This window comes from Leptonychotes weddellii, chromosome 6 (assembly GCF_054177405.1).
Source record: "Leptonychotes weddellii isolate Sample4059 chromosome 6, ASM5417740v2, whole genome shotgun sequence".
Classification (NCBI taxonomy): domain Eukaryota; kingdom Metazoa; phylum Chordata; class Mammalia; order Carnivora; family Phocidae; genus Leptonychotes; species Leptonychotes weddellii.
Genome location: NC_138374.1, coordinates 5730439 through 5749900, shown reverse-complemented (window position 1 = coordinate 5749900; position 19462 = coordinate 5730439). Strand labels below are relative to the sequence as shown.

General features: G+C 46.3%; 1 protein-coding gene across 4 annotated transcripts in view; it reads left to right on the top strand.

The window, feature by feature from the left end:
• Positions 1-19462, top strand: part of FANK1 (fibronectin type III and ankyrin repeat domains 1) — a 99761-nt gene that overhangs the window by 69746 nt on the left and 10553 nt on the right. For all 4 annotated transcript variants that reach the window (XR_014146130.1, XM_081823314.1, XM_081823315.1 and 1 more), the window contains 5 exons: positions 4624-4801; positions 10544-10668; positions 17290-17371; positions 18341-18415; positions 19228-19293. Coding sequence is in view for 3 of the 4 variants with exons in the window: in XM_081823314.1 (XP_081679440.1) it covers positions 4624-4801; positions 10544-10668; positions 17290-17371; positions 18341-18415; positions 19228-19293 (526 nt within the window). In the remaining variant the exon portion in view is untranslated. The remainder of the gene's footprint in view (positions 1-4623; positions 4802-10543; positions 10669-17289; positions 17372-18340; positions 18416-19227; positions 19294-19462) is intronic.

Here is a 19462-nt window from a genome sequence, read left to right as displayed (position 1 = left end):
CAGCTGGGGTCCTAGATACACTTATCTCGCCCACCCCTTGCAGTTCTAGCTTCCCTGTAAAGTGTGGGGGTGACAAAATTTAAACATAGAGGAATGTGTGTGTGTGTTGGTAATACACTCGATGTAGCTTATTTTTCCAGTATGATGTGTACTCCCTGGCTTGGTATAAATACTTGTCTCAGATTTCTCTAGGGGTTATCTCACTAATTGTTTACCCCACATGCTATAACCTTTTCTTGACCTGTTACTGCCATCTTTCCCTCCACTTTCCATGCTGGACATAAAGAGGCCCCTGGCTGGCTTCCTACCCACATTCTCAGTGTCAAGGTGGATGGCAGCCGAAGCTCTCTGCCTTCTTGGCCCCCACTTAGGGTTCTGTGCTCTTTTCAGACCATGTTCTTTTTTGCGGACTGAGTTCCCGAAGATGAACAGCCTCCCTGGCCCCAGTGCCGTGGGGAACTTACCCTCCCTTCCCCTTCCTGTGCATAACATCCCCGCTCTTCAAACAATGATAGTCTCCATTTTTCTTGTCAGCTTCTCATGCTCATTTTTCAGTTTCCTGGGGGTTTAAGCTGGTTCACAAGTCACACCTTATTTTTAAAATGAATGGTTTGACCAAAAACCCGACTCTTAACTCTAGAGAACACATTGATGGTTACCAGAGGGACAGTGGCTGGGTGGCCGGGGGAAATAGGGGATGGGGATTGAGAGGACACTTATCTTGATGAGCGCTGAGTAATATATGGAAATTGAGCCATTATGTTGTACACCCAAAACTAATATAACACTATGTTAATTACACTGGATTCAAAATAAAAATAAAATGAATGGTTTGAAGACCTCTTTAGATCTAATGAAGAGATTTTTCACCCAGGTCTACCTTCAGATCTCTGCTCCTACAAGGCGGTATGGTTTAGGGTTCAAAATAAGGACTCCTGAGTCAGACTGCCTGGTTCTGCCTATTACTACGTCTGACTTGGGCAAGTTCCTTAACCTCTCTGTGTCTCCGATATTTTATAGTGGTAAAAGGATTTTTATTATTTCCATCTGTAGTTGTAGCGAAGGTTACCTGGATAAATAAGTGTAAAGCATCTATGACAGTGCCTGGCACCAAGTAGATACCATATGATTTTTGTTGTTCCCCAGCCTCTAGGCGTATCACTTGCCATTTCTGGCCGCTCCCATGGAGGCTCAGTGCTGACCCAGGCCTCTGTTCCTTTGGCATCCTGATGTTTGCACTTTGACTAGTAACCTGTTTATACATATATTTTAGGATCCTAAAGCCAACATCCTAAAATATGTCATAACAAAAATACCAGAATTCTTATCAAAATCATACGGCTCCATGTACCATACAGGTTTAAAATGCAAACATTTTGCCAAATAGGTTTTAAATTCTTAAAGAACTGAAACCCTACAAATAGAGTGGCAAGTCTCCCTCCCCATGACCTCTCCATCCCTTCCCCGACTTCTTGGAGATAACTCTATCCTGGTGGTGTGCATCCTTCCCATCCATGTATTTAACCTTTACTGCATATTTGTGTATTCACAAACAGTATCTAGTGTTGTGTTGTAAAAACTTACATAAGCAGTATGATGTAGCGGATCCTTTGAACGTGTGTTTTTCACTTATTAAGATTTACCGGGTGCCTGGGTGGCTCAGTCGTTAAGCGTCTGCCTTCGGCTCAGGTCATGATCCCAGCGTCCTGGGATCGAGCCCCGCATCGGGCTCCCTGCTCCGCGGGAAGCCTGCTTCTCCCTCTCCCACTCCCCCTGCTTGTGTTCCCTCTCTTGCTGTGTCTCTTTCTGTCAAAATAAATAAATAAAATCTTTAAAAAAAAAAAAAGATTTACCTATATTGCGTGTAGATCTAGCTCCTTTTAGCTGCTGTGTAAGATTTCATTGTATGAAGTACACCGTAATTAGCAAGTTCATAGGCTACTGAGTTATCACAAAACACTTTGAATATTTTTGACTCTGTTTCAGAGCATGAATTTAAACCCAGATTTATCCAATTCCATCATGCCATGCTTTCGATAAATACTAGGAAAATCAAGTTGGGAAAAATGAGCTTGCAGGCTGCCCCCTAGTGTATCTGTGGGAAGTAAAGGAAATTGGTGGTTGTCTGCCCTCGGGGCCTGGAGCAGGCAACAGGATCAGGGCAACCCTGCCTTCCTAAAGGAGGGCTACACTGCAGGATGCCCCGGGGTTTGTGGGGAGTAGTAGGTCCGCTACTGAGATGGGGCTTCAGGGAAGAACAACACCCTTTATTAGTGAATAGCAAGTGTGGTAAATCACTGATACTTCTGAGGCCTGAAAGGCCCCGTGGGATACAGAGAGTTTTTTAAAGAAGTGTCAGACATCAGGGGCACCTGGGTGGCTCAGTGGGTTAAGTGTCCGACTCTTGATTTTGGCTCAGGTCATGATCCCAGGGTTGTGAGATCAAGCCCTGCATCAGGCTCTGCGCTGGGTGTGGAGCCTGCTTAAGGTTCTTTCTCTCCTTCTCCCTCTGCCCCTCCACTTGCTTGCGCTCTCTCTCCCAATAATAAAATCTTAAAAAAAAAAAAAAAAAAGAAGTGTAAGACATGGACCCAGCCCTCAAGGAATGTAAAAATCTAGCAGGGCATGTGAAGCTAACATGAAGTGCAACAGCCGGATGCTGACCAACTTGGTGTGTGCTGTGCTGTGCCCCTTGTCTTCTTTGGTAGCAATAGCCTGTATTGTTCTCTACATCTCATTCAACAATACTTCCTGGAAATCCTTTCAAGGCATCTAGAATAGAACTAGTTCATTTTTAAAAGACCATGGAAAATCAAGAAATGGGCAGAAGACATGAACAGACATTTCTGCAAAGAAGACATCCAGGTGGCCAACAGACACATGAAAAAGTGCTCAACATCACTCAGCATCAGGGAAATACAAATCAAAACCTCAATGAGATACCACCTCACATGAGTCAGAAAGGCTAAAATTAACAAGTCAGGAAACGACAGATGTTGGCGAGGATGTGGAAAAAGGGGAACCCTCCTACACTGTTGGTGGGAATGCAAGCTGGTGTAGCCACTCTGGAAAACAGTATGGAAGTTCCTCAAAAAGTTGAAAATAGAGCTACCCTACGACCCGGCAATTGCACTATTGGGTATTTACCCCAAAGATACAAATGTAGTGATCCGAAGGGGCACATGCATCCCAATGTTTATATCAGCAATGTCCACAATAGCCAAACTATGGAAAGAGCCTAGATGTCCATCAACAGATGAATGGCTAAAGAAGACGTGGTATATATATACAATGGAATATTACGCAGCCATCAAAAAATGAAATCTTGCCATTTGCAACGACGTGGATGGAACTAGAGGGTATTATGCTAAGGGAAGTCAATCAAAGAAAGACAAGTATCATATCTCACTGATATGAGGAATTTGAGAAACAAGACAGAGGATCATAGGGGAAAGGAGGGAAAAATAAAACAAGACGAAACCAGAGAGGGAGACAAACCATAAGAGACTCTTAATCTCAGGAAACAAACTGAGGGTTGCTGGAGTGGAGGGGGTTGGGAGGGATGGCGTGGCTGGGTGATGGACATTGGGGAAGGTATGTGCTATGGTGAATGCTGTGAATTGTGTAAGACTGATGAATCACAGACCTGTACCCCTGAAACAAATAATACATGATATGTTAATAAAATAATAATAAAAAAGACCATGGAATATTCCCTGCTATGGACATGTCATTTATTTGACCATGCCCTTATTAATAGGTCATCTCTTGTTTGCTGTAACCTGCTAAAAACTGTAGCACTTAATATCCTTGTAGAGATGTCCCTCTGTGCTTTGGTGCTCTGATTTCTGCAGGCATGGGAATGCTGGAGAGAGGGCTATGTGTATGTCTAATTTTAATACATGCTGCCATATTGCTTCCTAAAAAGGCTAGAGTTCCTGTTTCCCTACCAGCAATGTTTGAGAGTGTCCTCTCCCTACACTGTCACCTCTAATAGTTGTGATATCTCCTCTTGGGCTTGACTGGATATAAAGTTATATACCATTGTTTTCAATCTCTGTGGCCAGTAGGGAACATCCATATCTGTTTGGACATTATACTGGCTATTCGTTTTTGAGATTTTGTGCGCTGCTCATCTTTTGCCTGGTTGGTTGTTAGCCTTTGGGTTTTTCCCCTTGGTTAGTCTATAAGAGCTGTTTATCTAGAATAGATATCAATCCTTTGTCATCTGTGTCACAAATATTTGGACAAGCTATATTTGTTGGCTTTGTTTACCAGCCAGTTCACTGAAGGATTATAGCAGCATACTGAGTTTCATTAGCTCAAAAACAACCTAATTAGTCTGATATATTAACCATCATTTTGGAAAGGTCCATAAGTGAAATATGGTATTGATGGGTTATGATACAACCTACTCATTGAAGTATGTGGTAGCTCACTACATCAGCTGGATTTTCTGTCACTTAAGCTTTTCAGATATTCTTCAAGCAGCAGGGGGGAGTACTCAAATCTGTGTCTGATGCATAGGAAAACAGTCTGATCTCTGAGCAGGTATAATGCACTCAGCTGATCTCGGGTCATTACGGAAATGGAGTCCTTAAAGTCTGTATCGTTCTTTTTTAGAAATCACGCCATCCTCAAAGCCTCATCCACCTGTTGTGGGCAAAGTGACTCATCACAGCATCGAGTTATACTGGGATCTGGAAAAGCGAGTGAAACGGCAAGGACCTCAGGAGCAGTGGTTCAGGTTCTCAATTGAAGAAGAAGACCCCAAAATGCACACTTACGGTATCATTTATACGTAGGTGCAATGTTGAATTGCTTAACATTTTGCTTTGATTTCCTGATGCACTGGAATGGTTTTTATTGTCTTTAAAAAGACTCATTCTGGGGGCGCCTGGGTGGCTCAGTCGTTAAGCGTCTGCCTTCAGCTCGGGTCATGGTCTCAGGGTCCTGGGATCGAGCCCCACATCGGGCTCCCTGCTCCGCGGGAGGCCTGCTTCTCCCTCTCCCACTCCCCCTGCTTGTGTTCCTGCTCTCGCTATCTCTCTCTCTCTGTCAAATAAATAAATAAAATCTTTAAAAAAAAAAAAAAGACTCATTCTGAAATGAAAGAAAAGAATGAGCTGGCATCATCTGCCAGCATGCTTTTTATGTATTAGAATTTTTGGAAAATCAGCATTAGCAGTAACTTTGAAATGAAGCCTCCTCTACCTTTGAGAGCGTCTTAGGCTCCTGCAGTATTCACATGGTAAATTTTAAAATTCTAAAATGTAGAGACAGAATCAAGAGCATTTGAAATTGGAGGAGGCTGCTGTGTTTGGAGATGTGGGCTGGGGCCTCCAGGTCTACCCAGGACATCTCTGGACCTCCTGTCACCCCGCTGGTCTTGGTTAGCTGTTCTCAGGCTGTGCTGGTCCCCAGGGCGGGGCCTTTCTCGTTAGGTTTCCTCCTGTTTTCACATGGCTGGTTCCTTCACACCATGCAAATACCAGGTCAAATATTCCACCCGGGCACCCCCTCTGTCCTGACATTGTTTGAGGTGCTCCTAACATTCGGCTCTGCTGGAATTATCTGTCCCATTGACCTGTTCATTTTGTCTCCGCACCAGTGTTTAAACTCTGAGAGGCAGAAAAGATTCCTGCTTGCTTAACACCTGATACCCCCACTCCTAGGCAGTGTGGGCACCTAGCGGGTCCTCTGAAGACTTGTCACACGAATTAATAAATCAGTGTAACTGGGGGTAATCAAGAAGTCCTTTTTTTCTTAGCCTTCATTTCAACTCTTATTTCTTCCCTTTGACTGCTTTACCACTTGCCAAATGACTGTCTTAGGGATACCAAAAATGTGATACAAATGTGGCTGTGAACTAAAGTTAATTTTGAGGGGTGCCTGGGTGGCTCAGTCGTTAGGTGTCTGCCTTTGGCTCAGGTCATGATTCCAGGGTCCTGGGATCGAGCCCCGCACCCAGCTACCTGCTTAGCGGGAAGCCTGCTTCTCCCTCTCCCACTCCCCCTGCTTGTGTTCCCTCTCTTCACTGTGTCTCTCTGTTAAATAAATAAATAAATAATCTTTAAAATAAAAACAAAATGAATTTTGAGATAATCATAGATTCCTATCAGGCAGTAGAAAGAGATAATAGAGATCTTGTGTATATCTTGCCCATGTCCCCAGGGCTAACGTTACGGGATGCCATAGGGCAGCCTCACAGTCAGGAGACTGGTGTTGATGCGGTCAAGGCCCAGAGCATTTCCAGCAGTTTGCTAGCTTTTTCTCAAGGTGACATCGAGATGATGTTGAGGGCATTAACAGAGGCTTTCACTCTTCCCTGAATGATGACAACCCTGAGATTTAATGAGACTTAATGAACAATTGGTTGGTTGGTTTTTAGATACAAACAAACAAAAAACCCCAAAACAACAACAAAACCAAATGCATTTCTCTGAAATGTAGTTACCATCTGCAAATAATTTTGGCCCCACAACTCAAAAATGGTATTTTAATGAGGTCATGCCGTGTTATTCTCTATTAGGTAATTTCCATCTGAAATCTGAAAGCATGAATTAAGGTATTAGAAGTAGGAGTATGGAGAAGGGAAGAAACATCCTTTCTTTCCCGGGTGCCCCTGGCACATTCGCTGCTCTCGGGCACGTCAGGTGGGGCCGTGCTTGATGCTCCTTCCTCTTCTTTCTCCCTTCTCGGCCCGCAGCCAGGCGGACCGCCCCCGGCCCCGCTGGAGCTCAGCCACGCACTGGCCTCCAGCCTGGGGCATCTGTCGCGGCTGTCGCACGTTCCCCAGAGACATGAGTGCTGTCGGGCTTGGGGGGCGGTCCGCCCGGAGGAGGGCCTGGCATCCTAGAGCTGGCAGCAAGACCTGCCGACTGCCACCCCCAAGCTTGCCTGCCCTCGGAGAATTGACGGCAGAAGTTGCCACTAGGTGGCAGAATGAGACTGTGTTAATCTTGACCTCTTCCGCTTCCTTCCACTACTTTCTCTAGGTATCCTGAAGACTAGCAATGCCTTACTTTGAAAAAGCGGTTTCCGAATATCTGACCTTGGAATTACGGATTTAAGAACTTCCTTTTGACTTGTCCATTTCTGTCTGTGTTCACCACCAGCCCATCCTGAATCGGTGGTGACCTCACGGCCCCTTACCCTGTTTTGTGAGTTCTCCCTTTGCAAATGCCTCATTCTGCTTCCCCTCGTGATATCGTGGCATTTCCGCCCGACCAGGACGCAGGCTCCATCTTCTGACTAGTGTCCTGATGCATCTCCAGGTCCTGCAGCGAAGTTGCACATTTGCTGAATGAATGGGCCTTGTCGCTCTTCTCTTGTCTTCTAGCCTTCCATTCTGTCTTACTAATCATCCTTTTGTCAAATTCTCTTCAGGGAATCTCCATTTCTGGAAGTATGAAGGTCAAACTTTGCAGATGATGCCCTTCACAGTTGGCCCACAACCTGCCTGCCTTGTTGTCTCTTATTTCTGAGCATGAGTCCTCCAATGAGATCTGTTTACTGTCCTTTGAATAGGCCCTGACTTTTCTTGTGTGTATGTTCAGCAGTTTTTTCTGTTCAGACCAATGTCTTCCTGGCTGATCCTTTCTTCTACATGGTTAGATTCTACCTCCACTAAGAAACTCACCAATAACCTATTCTCTACCCCTCTAAATTCCTGTGACAACTGTGCATTTCATTCATGAATCATTCATGCACGATTATCTTGCATTTCATTCAATCAGCATGTATTAAAGGGTACCTACTACGCACCAGACACTGCTCTGGATGCAGGGGATGCTCACTGAACAAACGGACAAAAATTCCTCCCTCATGATGAGAAAAACAATAAATAAGAGATGTAAGTGAAAATACAGAGTAGGTAAATACAGATGGTGAGAAGTACCAAGGAGAAAAAGCATAGGAACAGTTGGGGGTTTGGAGCAGAGGTAAAGAAGACTTCCCTGAGAAGGTTGCATCTGGATAAAGAAGCAACTGAGGCAGATCTGGAGCCTGGAGAGTATCTGAAAGAAGAACATTCCAGGTAGAAGAAATAGCAAGTGAAGCCCCCTTGAGATGGGACTGGGCCCAGTATGTTCCAAGAACACTGAGGAGTCGAGTGAATGAGCAGAAGAGCAGCACGGGATGAGGTCAGCAAGGCAATGGGAGGCTGTCGCTGGAGTCTGGGGTGGGGGTGGGGTGGGGGGGCAGAACTGTGGCGGGAAAGCCAGCGGAGACTGCTAGGCTGAGGAGGGGCAGGGCCTGGCTGACACTCTTGCTCTCTGATGGTCGTTCTGGCTGCTGAGGTGAGAACAGGCTCCATGGAAGCACAAGGCAGCGAGTACTTCTGCAGTAAGTGAGGTGGGAGGTGATGGAACAGGGTGAGCCGTAGTTGAATTTAGGATGGTTTGAAAGACAGACTTGAAGACTTTGCTGGTGGCTCAGAGAGGAGATGGGAGAGAAAGAGGAGTGTCAAGGGGGTAGATCTAGATCTGCCCCTCCTGGACAGGCGGGTTTCGCTGCATTAAACCTCAACTTCAGAATCTCCAGGCTTTAGGACAACAGTTTATTTCCCACATGACATACCCAATGTGTTGGCCATGGCTTCATTCCACAGTGTCTGTCATCCACATCCGCCCGGGCTGACGGAGCAGCCTCCGCCTGGAGGTTGCCAGTCACTGTGGCCATGGGCAGAAGGCCAGGGCACACTGTTTCTAGAAGCTTCCATCCAGAATGACCCATTTCACTCCTGCTTCTGGTTCCTTGCTCAAAGCAAGTCCTACGGCCACGTCTGAGTTCAATAGGGCAGGGGTAATAGGACCCTTGGGGGAGGGCACCAAATATTTGGGACCAATAATCTAGTCTTCCCAGGTGGCACCAGCGGATTGGGCCTGAGCATCTCCAATAACAAAGATGGGAAGATGGGGGGTGCGGAGAGGAGCAGAAGCTCAGTTGGGGCATCAGCTGGAGGCCGAGTGGAGATGTCAAGGAGCAGCAGCTGGGGAAGATTGGCCTAGGGGAGAGGCCCCAGCTCCTGCTGGACTGGATTGGAACTGGGGGTGGGGAGCATAGAGAGAGAGGGCAAGTCTGGCAACCGAGTCCTTAGGCGTTCCAGTATTGGGTTTCTTATGTTCCATGTTTGCTCAGCTGCTGCATCAAATATTTGCTTATCGACTGACAACAAAAATACAGGCATGCCCTAGACTTTCATATGCTCTCCTCTATTGTGGAAAAGTCCTAAGACTGTTTTACTCGTTTAGGTACCACGCATGGGCCGTGGGAAGTTGTGCTTCTCCACGAGCTTCCCGAATGGCTTCCGTTTGTCTCCCCACAGCCGGGCTGTGATCATTGTGGAGTACCGCGGTGGACAGCTGTGTCCTGGGGCCCCTGTGTGTGTCTGGTACTTTCCTCAGGGCCCTCTCGATTGAAGGGAGAGTCTCTAGGCTTCCCTAAATGTGCCCAGTGACTTCCGTTTTCTAAACAGTTGTGTAATTCCTCTTTCCAGGGGTGATGAAGGTGCTGCTTGCTTCAGCGTGAACTTAGGATATTTAGCAACATTGGATTTTATTGGGGGCACTTTTGATTTTATTTTGGTTGGAAACTATGTTAAGTATTTGACACCTGACATTGAATTCCACTGAAGCTTGGATATTGTATTCAATTTTCGCTCCTAAAGATCTTTTCAGATGCCACAAATTCTGGGCTCCCTTTCTAGGATTCCCATATCTATAGATATGGATGTATGCTCACCTAGTGAGGAAATCCAGCTACTCTTTTTTTTTTTTAAGTTTTATTTATTTATGAGAGAGAGTGAGAAAGAGAGAGAGCGTGCACACACAAGCAGGAGTAGCTCCAGAAGGAGAGGGAGAAGGAGACTCCCTGCTGAGCAGGGAGCCCAATGCCAGGCTTGATCGCAGGACCCTGGGATCATGACCTGAGCTGAAGGCAGACGCTTCACCCACTGAGCCACCCAGGTGCCCCAAAATCCACCTGTCTTGAGACCACTTTGCACAGGTGGATGTATTTTAGATGATGATAATGATTTTTAAAGCCATGCAGTTTTTCTGAATATTTATCTTGGTTTTAGAACTTTCACTTTTATGGTAAATATATTTGTATTGACTCTTAACCCTTCTGTTTTCTTGGTTTCTTAATTCAGATGTTTTTCTTAATGCCACTGGTATCATTTCTTTATTGTCTTTGTTGTAGTTTCTTCTTTGTTGATGACGTGATGTATCAGTTATCTCTTGCTGCATAACAAACCACCCCCAAACTTAGTAGTTTTGCTTAAAGCAAAAAAAAAAAAAAAAAAATCCTGTGTTTGCTCATGATTCTGCAATTGGGGCAGGGTGGGAAGGGACGGATGCGTGACTTGTCCTTTGCACTCAGGGCACTCCCCGTCTAGTATGGGAGACTGATAAAAGCCAAGATGGGGTCATACTGGAAGTAGACAGAATTCACACCTTGTTTCCACCTGCTTTTAGTGACTTTCAGGGCATTCCTATTTGATCCCCTGGGGTCCTCATCATGTGTGTCTCCTCCCACATAGGGGATACTCAACAAAGCACGTTGTAGAAGGTCTGGAACCACGAACACTGTACAAATTCCGACTGAAGGTCACCAGCCCCTCTGGAGAATACGAGTACAGCCCAGTGGTCTCTGTATCTACCACCAGTGAGTATACAACCACTGTCCTCCATTATCTAAAGATAAATGAAGACAACGAGCCATAGAGAGGTAAAAATATCTTGCCTTTTGCTCGGCCTTACTGGAAGCAGAAACTCTCATTTTTTTAGAAAGATTTTATTTATTTTAGAGAGAGAGAGAGAGAGTGCATGAGTGGGCAGGGGAGGGAGAAACGGGCTCCCTGCTGAGCACAGAGCCTGACCTGGGGCTTGATCCTGGGACCCTGAGATCACAACCTGAGCTGAAGGAAGACGCTTAACCGAGTGAACCGCTCAGTCTCTTCCATTTTTAAAGACTGTGCTAATACTGTTCCCTGGCCAGGCCAGGCCACAGCAGGAGGGAAGTCTGTGCTTTAACAAACGGGCAGAGCTGTTCTGGGGCCAGCACCGCCCTGGGAGTGCACATTCAGGACTAAAAGTACAGATGGGTGGAGTCGCCTTTCTTGGGAAGTGGGCCGGGGCGTGTGGGCTGAGAAACCGTCTGCCTGTTGGGGTGTGCCTCAGGTGACAAGGTCTGCAGAGCATTTTGTCCCTTTTGACCAACCTCAGTTTTATGTCTTGACACACAAATCGGATTCCCAGGGAGGCTGTGAGTGAGGAAGAACGAACAGTGTGACTGACACACACACACACAGGCGGGGCAAGGGGCCGGCTGCTTCTGACTTGCGAGTCCTTCTCCCAGGTCCCATCTGAGGGTGCAGATATTTTCTGTGATTGGTATTTTAAAACGTTTCAAAGATGTGTGCATGTCTAGAGTGTGGTAAAGATTAAAATAGTCAGAAATGTCCTTCATGGCCCGCTCGCTGAAAACACTTGTCTTGTTTTCAGTTGCACAACAAAAATCTTCCTCTTGTGAGTAAAAGTGATTTTAAAGTTTTAGTCAATATTGCATATGGCATATGTGGGTGTACACACACATATATAAGTAAAACATAGTTTTCCTTCTGTGGCTTTCAATTGTGTCCTTTATGCATTTATTTGGAGAGTTCTTTTTAGATTTAAATTCAATTATCCAACTTATAGTACATCATTAGTTTCAGATGCAGTGTTCAGTAACTGATCAGTTGCGTAGGACACCCAGTGCTCATCATATCACGTGCCCTCCTTAATGCCCATCACCCAGTTACCCCATCCCCCCCACCTACCTCCCGTCCGGCAACCCTCAGTTTGTTTCCTAGAGTTAAGAGTCTCTCAAGGTTTTTCTTATTTGGAGAGATTTTTATGTGGATTAAAGATGATTGAGGTTTTGAGTTAGCCTATCATCTCTTCGTTTGCAAACAAGGCACTAGGGAGTCGGGTCTTAGTTTGGCAAACTGAGAATTCAGTGACAGCTGAGAGGGGTGGTGTACCTTCCCCAAGGTGCTCCGCTTGCTGCAAAGACCCATAATTTCAGAGGAGACTTTCCAAGTGCAACGGTCAGTTACAGAGACGCAGGTCAGGAAAGAGGGCTTGTCCTTCATGTGGTGACCATGAAAGCATTTCCTTCCTATAGGAGCTCTGGAGCTCTGGAGCTTTTAGGGGAAAGAAAAGGCAGAGCCGCTGAGTGTGAGTTGGTTTCCTCTGTGTTGAGGGCAGGCACAGAGAAGGGAGGAGCAGGGGCAGGAGAAAAGTTGGCAAAGGGGAACCTATTGTTTGAATAGAGACTCTCTAGGGGACACTGGGCCAGTGTGCTCCCTCCTGTCCTGCTGTCCCCAGCCAGCCACAGGCCACGCCCGCACTCCTCTGCCTTTGCCCCTTCTCTCTGGAGTGCCCCCTCCTCGGAGCCCCCTTCCTGGTGCCCCCTCGGCTCCTCTGTCTGCTGAGCCACTCGCCAGGCAGAGCTCGCTCAGGGGCGGTTCCTTGTGTTTGCCCCAGTACCCGGCTGGGTATCACCTCCAATAACACCCAGTGCATCTTATTACGTGTATTTTTTCATCTTAGTCTCGTACCGACTTGCGTGCTTCCAAAGTGGAGGATGTGATGAGTCGGTCATGTCTGGTGTAGAAGATAAAGGTAAATGGATGGACAGACGGTGAATGGAAAGGCCCAGAGGCAGAATGAGGATGAGGAGGGAAACACTGATTTTCTCAGCTCGCGCTCCCGTCTGTGGGGAGATGGACGTGCGTCCCAGGGGCTGGGGAGGGTCCCCCTGCACCTGCACGGTGAGGGCGAACAGGATGCAGAACCAGCCACGGTGAGCCTCAGCTTGCCCACTGGCATCTTTCCTCCTGCCATATTCACGCCAGGACAGGGGCTGCGGGACCTTCCGGCCAGAGCTGACGTGTTGGGCGGGGGGCGGGGGGTGTTGCCTACCGTTTGGAGCTCTTCGGGAAGGCAGAAACCATGGTAGCTTTCTATCAGCTGACAAGGATTGTGCTGCCTTCCTGCTGAGCTGGCTTCCGAGAGGGAGCCACGGAGACCTGGTCCAGGGGCCCAGGGCATTTGTGACTGCAGTCCGTGGCTTCCGTGGGTCACTAGGCCAGACCTCCTGCAGGGACCAGGGTGTGATGGAGACGTGGTTCCTGGTGATGACCTGCAAACCGGGCTTCCTGCGAGTTTCATGGTCTGGTCACAGTGCTGTGCTGCAGAAGAGACAGACTCTCAGCCTCAGGGGGCTCTCCCGGGTGGCAAGGGTCCCTCTTCCTGATGGTTGCTGCTCCCTTATGCTATTATTAGATTTATAATATCCAAAGCAGACTCCCTCAAGGAGGTAGATCATGCTAAACAAAGAATTAAAAATAGGCATATTTTCCAAAACAAGTAAAAAATGCTTCTGTGGGTTGATCATTTGCATTCAGTTTGAAAGTGTTTTTAGTGAATCACGAAAGCATGTACTTTGTTTGAATAAAGGATGCTCAGCCTTTTTTTTTTTTTTTTTTAATTCCAGGTAAAGTACATGAGTCTCTTGCTTAAATGAGGCATGCAATTTTAATCAGTTGGGCCCTTAAAAAGAGACAAGCAGCTGCTGCTTGTTAATTGGCAAATCTCTCCTCCAATGAGCTCATCATTTATTCACTGCTTCTAACAGAGACCTGAATTCCACCCAGAAAGGTGTTAACTGCCACATTATAATATCTGCGGGCACATCTGCCACTAAATGACCCTCTTACAGACCATGGGGATGGCTTTCCCCTCCTCCTGGGTGTCCCCTCCCCTGGCCCTACCTGATGAGTTCCATCCAGTGGGGATGCAAGGGCAGGCACTCACGGACATCCTCCCCACGGGCAGCACCGATTCAGTATTTGTTTGTTGTTGCAACACTCAGGGTAAACATTAGCCAAACAAACCCACAGAGGCAAAGCCTGCCTTTTTTGTATTCAGTTGCACTTGATGGCAGTCCCCTGGGCCAGGCCCACCATGTCTTCGAGGATTCAGGGGTAGGAGGAGTGGAACGTTTGGCTCACCCTGGAATTTCCTCTCTCTGTGACTCCTGCCTATAGTGGGAGGGAGAAAGGACTTCTCTGCTCTGCTCTGCTCTGCTCTGCAAAGAGGAGCCTTTTCATTGTTCCTCTGATTCACATAAACGGAGACCTTTGTGTGCCTTGGTTGATCCATGTCTGGTCTGGTGCTAATCCTCAGTACCTCATTGCCTTCCTGGCAGTGGTCTGAGAGGGGTTAATGAGTTAATGCTGAGAAAGAGCGTTTATGCCCCGAATGATACTTATTGCTTCCTTTTGCAGAAACTCTGCAAACAAGGAATAGATTAACCATTGTGCTGTGTTCCTTCCCTTCCATGAGATGTCCTTTTGTTTTCAGATTAAGTTATGAGGGCACTGATTACCTTTGCAGAAGCTGGAATAGGGCAATGCATTCATTTAAATTATGTCCTACTATCAAAATACCCCGGTCTTTGCTGCACATAGTCCTCAAGCCTCTAAGCACAAAATGAACTTATTTCACTTTCCAATATTTGCAAGCTGCAGAGCTTCCTGGGTAGGATGCGCCAGGAAGCGCCCCCCCCCCCCCGCCCCACTGGGAGGGCTGGACTGGTTGGGTAAGACAGATGATGTGCATTGGAGGTGGGTCGGCGCAGAAATGGGTGGGGATACTGCGTGTGCCTTTAGAACGTTCTTTAAAATCTTAAGAAATTAGCACTTTTCTGAAGCTTTTAGGCTTTAGTGTCCCCTTTCATTTAACACTTTGTGCAGGGGGATCATATTTGTTTATTTAAGCAGTTTGCTTATTTTCCAAGTGTAATAAGGTTGGAAGCACAGAATGGATTGGTCAGCCACCTCGGCATGTATTAAAACACCCCAGGAAGGAGCGTGGCATCACGAAAGACTCGGTGTGAGCTCTACTCACTCAGCCTTCCCGGCTCTCAGTTTTGTGGTCTGAAGAACCGAAAAAGCATTGTGTCAAGTCCTAGATAGAGCTTAGTTAATAAGACTTGAGTTAGGATGCCATATTTTAAAATTGAGTAGAAATAGGATGAGCTTCCTATGTCCTTCTAGATGATTCTATGCAAATTAGTTGTATTTTTAGTGGCAATTGAAGTTTGAGAGTCACGAGAGGGGGCTGTTTGGTGGGATATACCACCTCTATCCCCCTCTTCCCTCCCTTCTGGGAAGTGAGAAGGGAGGGAAACTTTCCTTGGGTTTAGTTTGTCCACTAAAGTAGGGATGCGTCACCCAATAGATCATTTTAAGTCCATACTATTCTAGCCCAGGGTTTCCCAGGCTTGGCACTTTTGACATTTGAGGGCTGGATAATTCTCATCGTGTATACTGTAGGATGTTTATCAACATCCCTGGCCTCTACCCACTAGACTCCAGTAGCACGAACCCTTAAGGTGTGACAACAAAAAAGTCTCCAGGCTTTACCAAATGTCCCTTAGTGGTGGTGGTGGTGTTGGGGCAGGGGGTATACAAAACCCTGCTCCCTTCCATAGCCCCCCAGTGGAACCACCAGGCTAGGCACGATCTATCCTCGGAAGGCCAGGGAAAGCGGTGGGCCTTGCCCTCTGACAGTTTATCGTGATACTTTTATTTGAAGCTTTTGGTCTAAAAATATGTGTGGAATGATGAAAAGGAAGTACAGTGTGGCTAAAAAATCTTTAGGAGATTGGCAAGCACTAGCAGACAAAATTGTTATTTCAAAAACAGTTTTCCCTTGGCTTAAATTTTTTTTTTTACCAGAAGAAGAAGGGTATCAGCTAGAGGTCATTCTGCTAGTGATCACTACATTCTTCTGTCCCCCGGTTTCCTGGTTTATAATTTGCCCAGCTAAAATCCTCCAAGGAAACAAGTAGAAAAGTGGCTCCAGGGCCCAGGAGTTTTTCCTAGCGTATCTACCTGACCCAGATGGGTACTGAGTTTATAATCCCCAGTTCCAGTCAGCTCCAAGGTCTCGTCCCAGAGAGTTTTTCTACCATAGGTGCAGGAACAGGGAATTTCACTCCCCACCTGGGGGCGCTGGCCAGGGGATCTCTGGAGGCCAGCCTGGAAGAGGGCGGTGAGGGGTAGGTGAGCCCCAGGAAGCAGTCTCGGGGGCAATGTGGGAGGACAGGGTAGGAGATGGGTGTTTTCTTTCAGGGTTTAAGATGATGATAGGTTGGAAGCAGGTGCTACGGTGTAAATGGCAAAGGAGAGGAACATGCTTGATTTGTTCTCCCTGGGACCCTCAGCGTCGAGACTGGGCATGTGAGTTACTCAGTAAACATTTGTTGAATGAATGGAAGAGACCCACTCAGGTAGGTACGCTCAGCTCGTGAGGGGCCGGGCCTGGGAACGGTGGGGATAAGGACAGCAACCACTGCCCTTCCCACCACCTCACAGCAGACCCGGGTAGTTAGGACATGCCAGGTGCTCTGCTAAGTGCTTCACGTGTGTTCCATTTACGCTCAATCATTCAAACGATTAGAAACTCACAGAATGTGAAGCAAGCCCTGAAAGACGGGCTTCTCTCACTTGGCACTTTATTGTCACACTCTGCTCCTTTCTGCCCTTCCTGTTCTCCTCCTTGAGGAGCTAAGGTCCCCCCGCCCCCGCACAAAGTGACGCCCTCCCTTCTGCCCCATGTCCCCTTGTTCCTGGAGTACCTTGCAGCTCCTCCTTGGTCTTCTCTGCCTGGCAGGCTCTCCCCATAATCAGGCTTTCTCACGGTGTTCCCCCTCCGTGAATGAGCTCCTCCTGCCCCCCACCCGCCGAAGCTCCGGGAGACAAGGCCAACATGAATGTTATCTTCCTGGGAAGCACTGAAATTTTGGATGTCAAATGTTACAACAATTTATTTTTGTCGTTTGTTCAAGTAGTTTAGTGACTCTCTGGCAAGCAAAACGAGCATGTTGCGACGATGGTGGGGCCTTTCCTTGCTAGTAAGAGACATTTAGTAAGTCTTAGGAAATCTGGAAGGATTATTTTCACCTATCAAAATACCATTCGCAAAGCAGTACTTTTATAACTTGAGAATATCCCAAGTCCTGAGGACAATCTGAATGTTCTTAAGATACGGAAACAAGGTCTTTCTCAGTAAGAGAAGTGGAATAGGAAATGTAAGCTATACTTCTCTGAATGGCCAAGTGCCTTCTTGGAGGGGAGCGTGAACACCTACTCAAGGCTGTGGGAGGTGCGTAGCCAGAATGAATCTTCTTTCATTCAACTTCGGATGACCATTTTCCATCTTCTTTCTTCAGGAGAACCCATAAGTAGTGAGCACTTTCACCGAGCTGTCAATGTGAATGATGAAGATTTGCTGGTTCGAATACTTCAAGGAGGGTGAGAGAGCCCTGCCTTAAAGTTTAAAAATTTTTAACGCCCAGCAAGTGCATGGAATTGCACTTATTTTATTTCCCCCCAATTTTCCATGCCTTTGAAATTGCTCCAAAATAGATCTCCAGTGACTGGTGTGAGTCCAGCATAGTCAACAAAGATGACCTTTTAGCCCTGTGTAAATGCTATATTTTATAATTATCTAATGAAAACTGAAAATGACAATTAGAAGTCTGGGTATCCTATTCCCAGAAATAATTTCTGACTCTTGTTTATACGCCATAGCGTTTAGGCAAATTTCACCCCCAGGTGCCCGCAGCTATCTAAGGAATCATTAAATCGGCGGTTTCTGATTCAAAACGTTGGTAAAACACTAGAAGAACAGTAGCAAATACATTTGCTGCCGTGGGATATTTGAAGCTGCCTCCTAATGCAAAGTAAACGATGTTACTTAGATCCTTCTTGACTCAGTAGTTTTGAGTAGCTTAGAAGATCAGTCATTTTGCGAATAGGGCTCATAAGTTGGAGGAGAGAAGGATCCTACAAAAAGCCAGCGCTTCTAAGCTGGTATTTAAGAGCTCTGCTTTCTTCCTCCAGTTGCATCAAGGGAGAAATGCAGGCCTCCCCCAGTCCAGGCTCACGGCGGAGCGGAGTGTCTACACTCCTGTGTCCTCTGCTCTAGAAGGGGGTGGGGCTCGTCCCAGTGTTTTATCTGCTCGCATCATGGTTTTGAGTTGAAGGGAGTGCCTGTTTTAAGCGAAACTACAGCAGTTTCTCTCCTTGTGAATTTGGATCCTTGAAAAATATTAGGCAGGGCCGTTTAAGACAACAGAAACTTAATGGCCCAGAAGAAATTGGAATTTTCGGGAAAATGAATCATTTTAGCCACCTGTGTCCTGCAAGAGACCTCAGCTGTGAATCTACGGGGAGCCATGCCGAGCATGTTAATCTCTTTTCTCTGTGTTTTTCCCCAAGAAATGTTAAGGTTGATGTTCCCAATAAGTTTGGCTTTACTGCTCTGATGGTCGCTGCCCAGAAAGGCTACACCAGGTAGGCCTCCTCCTTTCTTATCTCTAAGTGGCTGACCCTTCCACTTCGCCCAGAGGCTCTGCTCAGAGCACGGATGGGAGGGGAAAAGATGTGTGTGCAGGAGGCCCCTTCTTCTCGCTTTCCAAAACCGTACCACGTACAGGCTGCACAAAAACTCGGCTGTTTGAATCCTGAAGTTCTATACCATGCGGCAGAGAATGTAAAAATATATAATCCTATGGTGAGGAAGAGAGGTAGCCACTTAATTATATTTTGCAATATATTTTATATGTCCCATAAATAAAATATATTTAAAATATAAATATTTTATATTTAAAAAGCTGGGAAGGATATTCTGGAAAACAAACTTCCCTGAGAGGTTGCTAAGATATAATTTTCAGGGATATTATTATCTCTATGCCACAAAGAAGCATACACACTAATGGCTTATTTTACAATCATATTTAATACTAAAGTGCCATTTTGAAAAAAAGATGTATATCTTATTAAATGCTGCCATTTGGAAATATATTAAAATGGTCATTAAGGTGACAGTGAATTAGCTCGACAGAACAATGTGTTTTGTGTGGTATATTTTGTTTTCAATGAATAATTCATGTGAGGGAGAAGGGCCCCCCCCTTTTTTTGATGTTGAAGAGGTAGTTTTCTGGTTTAATAATGTCCTGTCTTTGAAGCCAGCTGCCCTCTGAAGGCAGAAAAGAAAGTGTGGAGATGTGTCTTCAATATGGTGCTGTGCATCATTCCCGCATTATTGTGGGTTCCTACCCCTCAAAGCTGTGTATCCAAGTTCCCTTCCAATTTGTTTCCTTCAGGCTTGTGAAAATCCTCATCTCTAATGGCACGGATGTGAATATGAAGAACGGAAGTGGCAAGGACAGGTGGGTGGTGGGACATGCTCCAAAATGTTCCCAGACTTCGGTTACCAGACTTGGGCCCAGATGGTTTTTGATTTAATCCAAATATTTGCGGCAGCTTCTTTTGACAGGACTGTATCCCAAAGGAAAGATGTCGATGAACAAAGCCTTGCTTATTCATTTGTTCACTTAT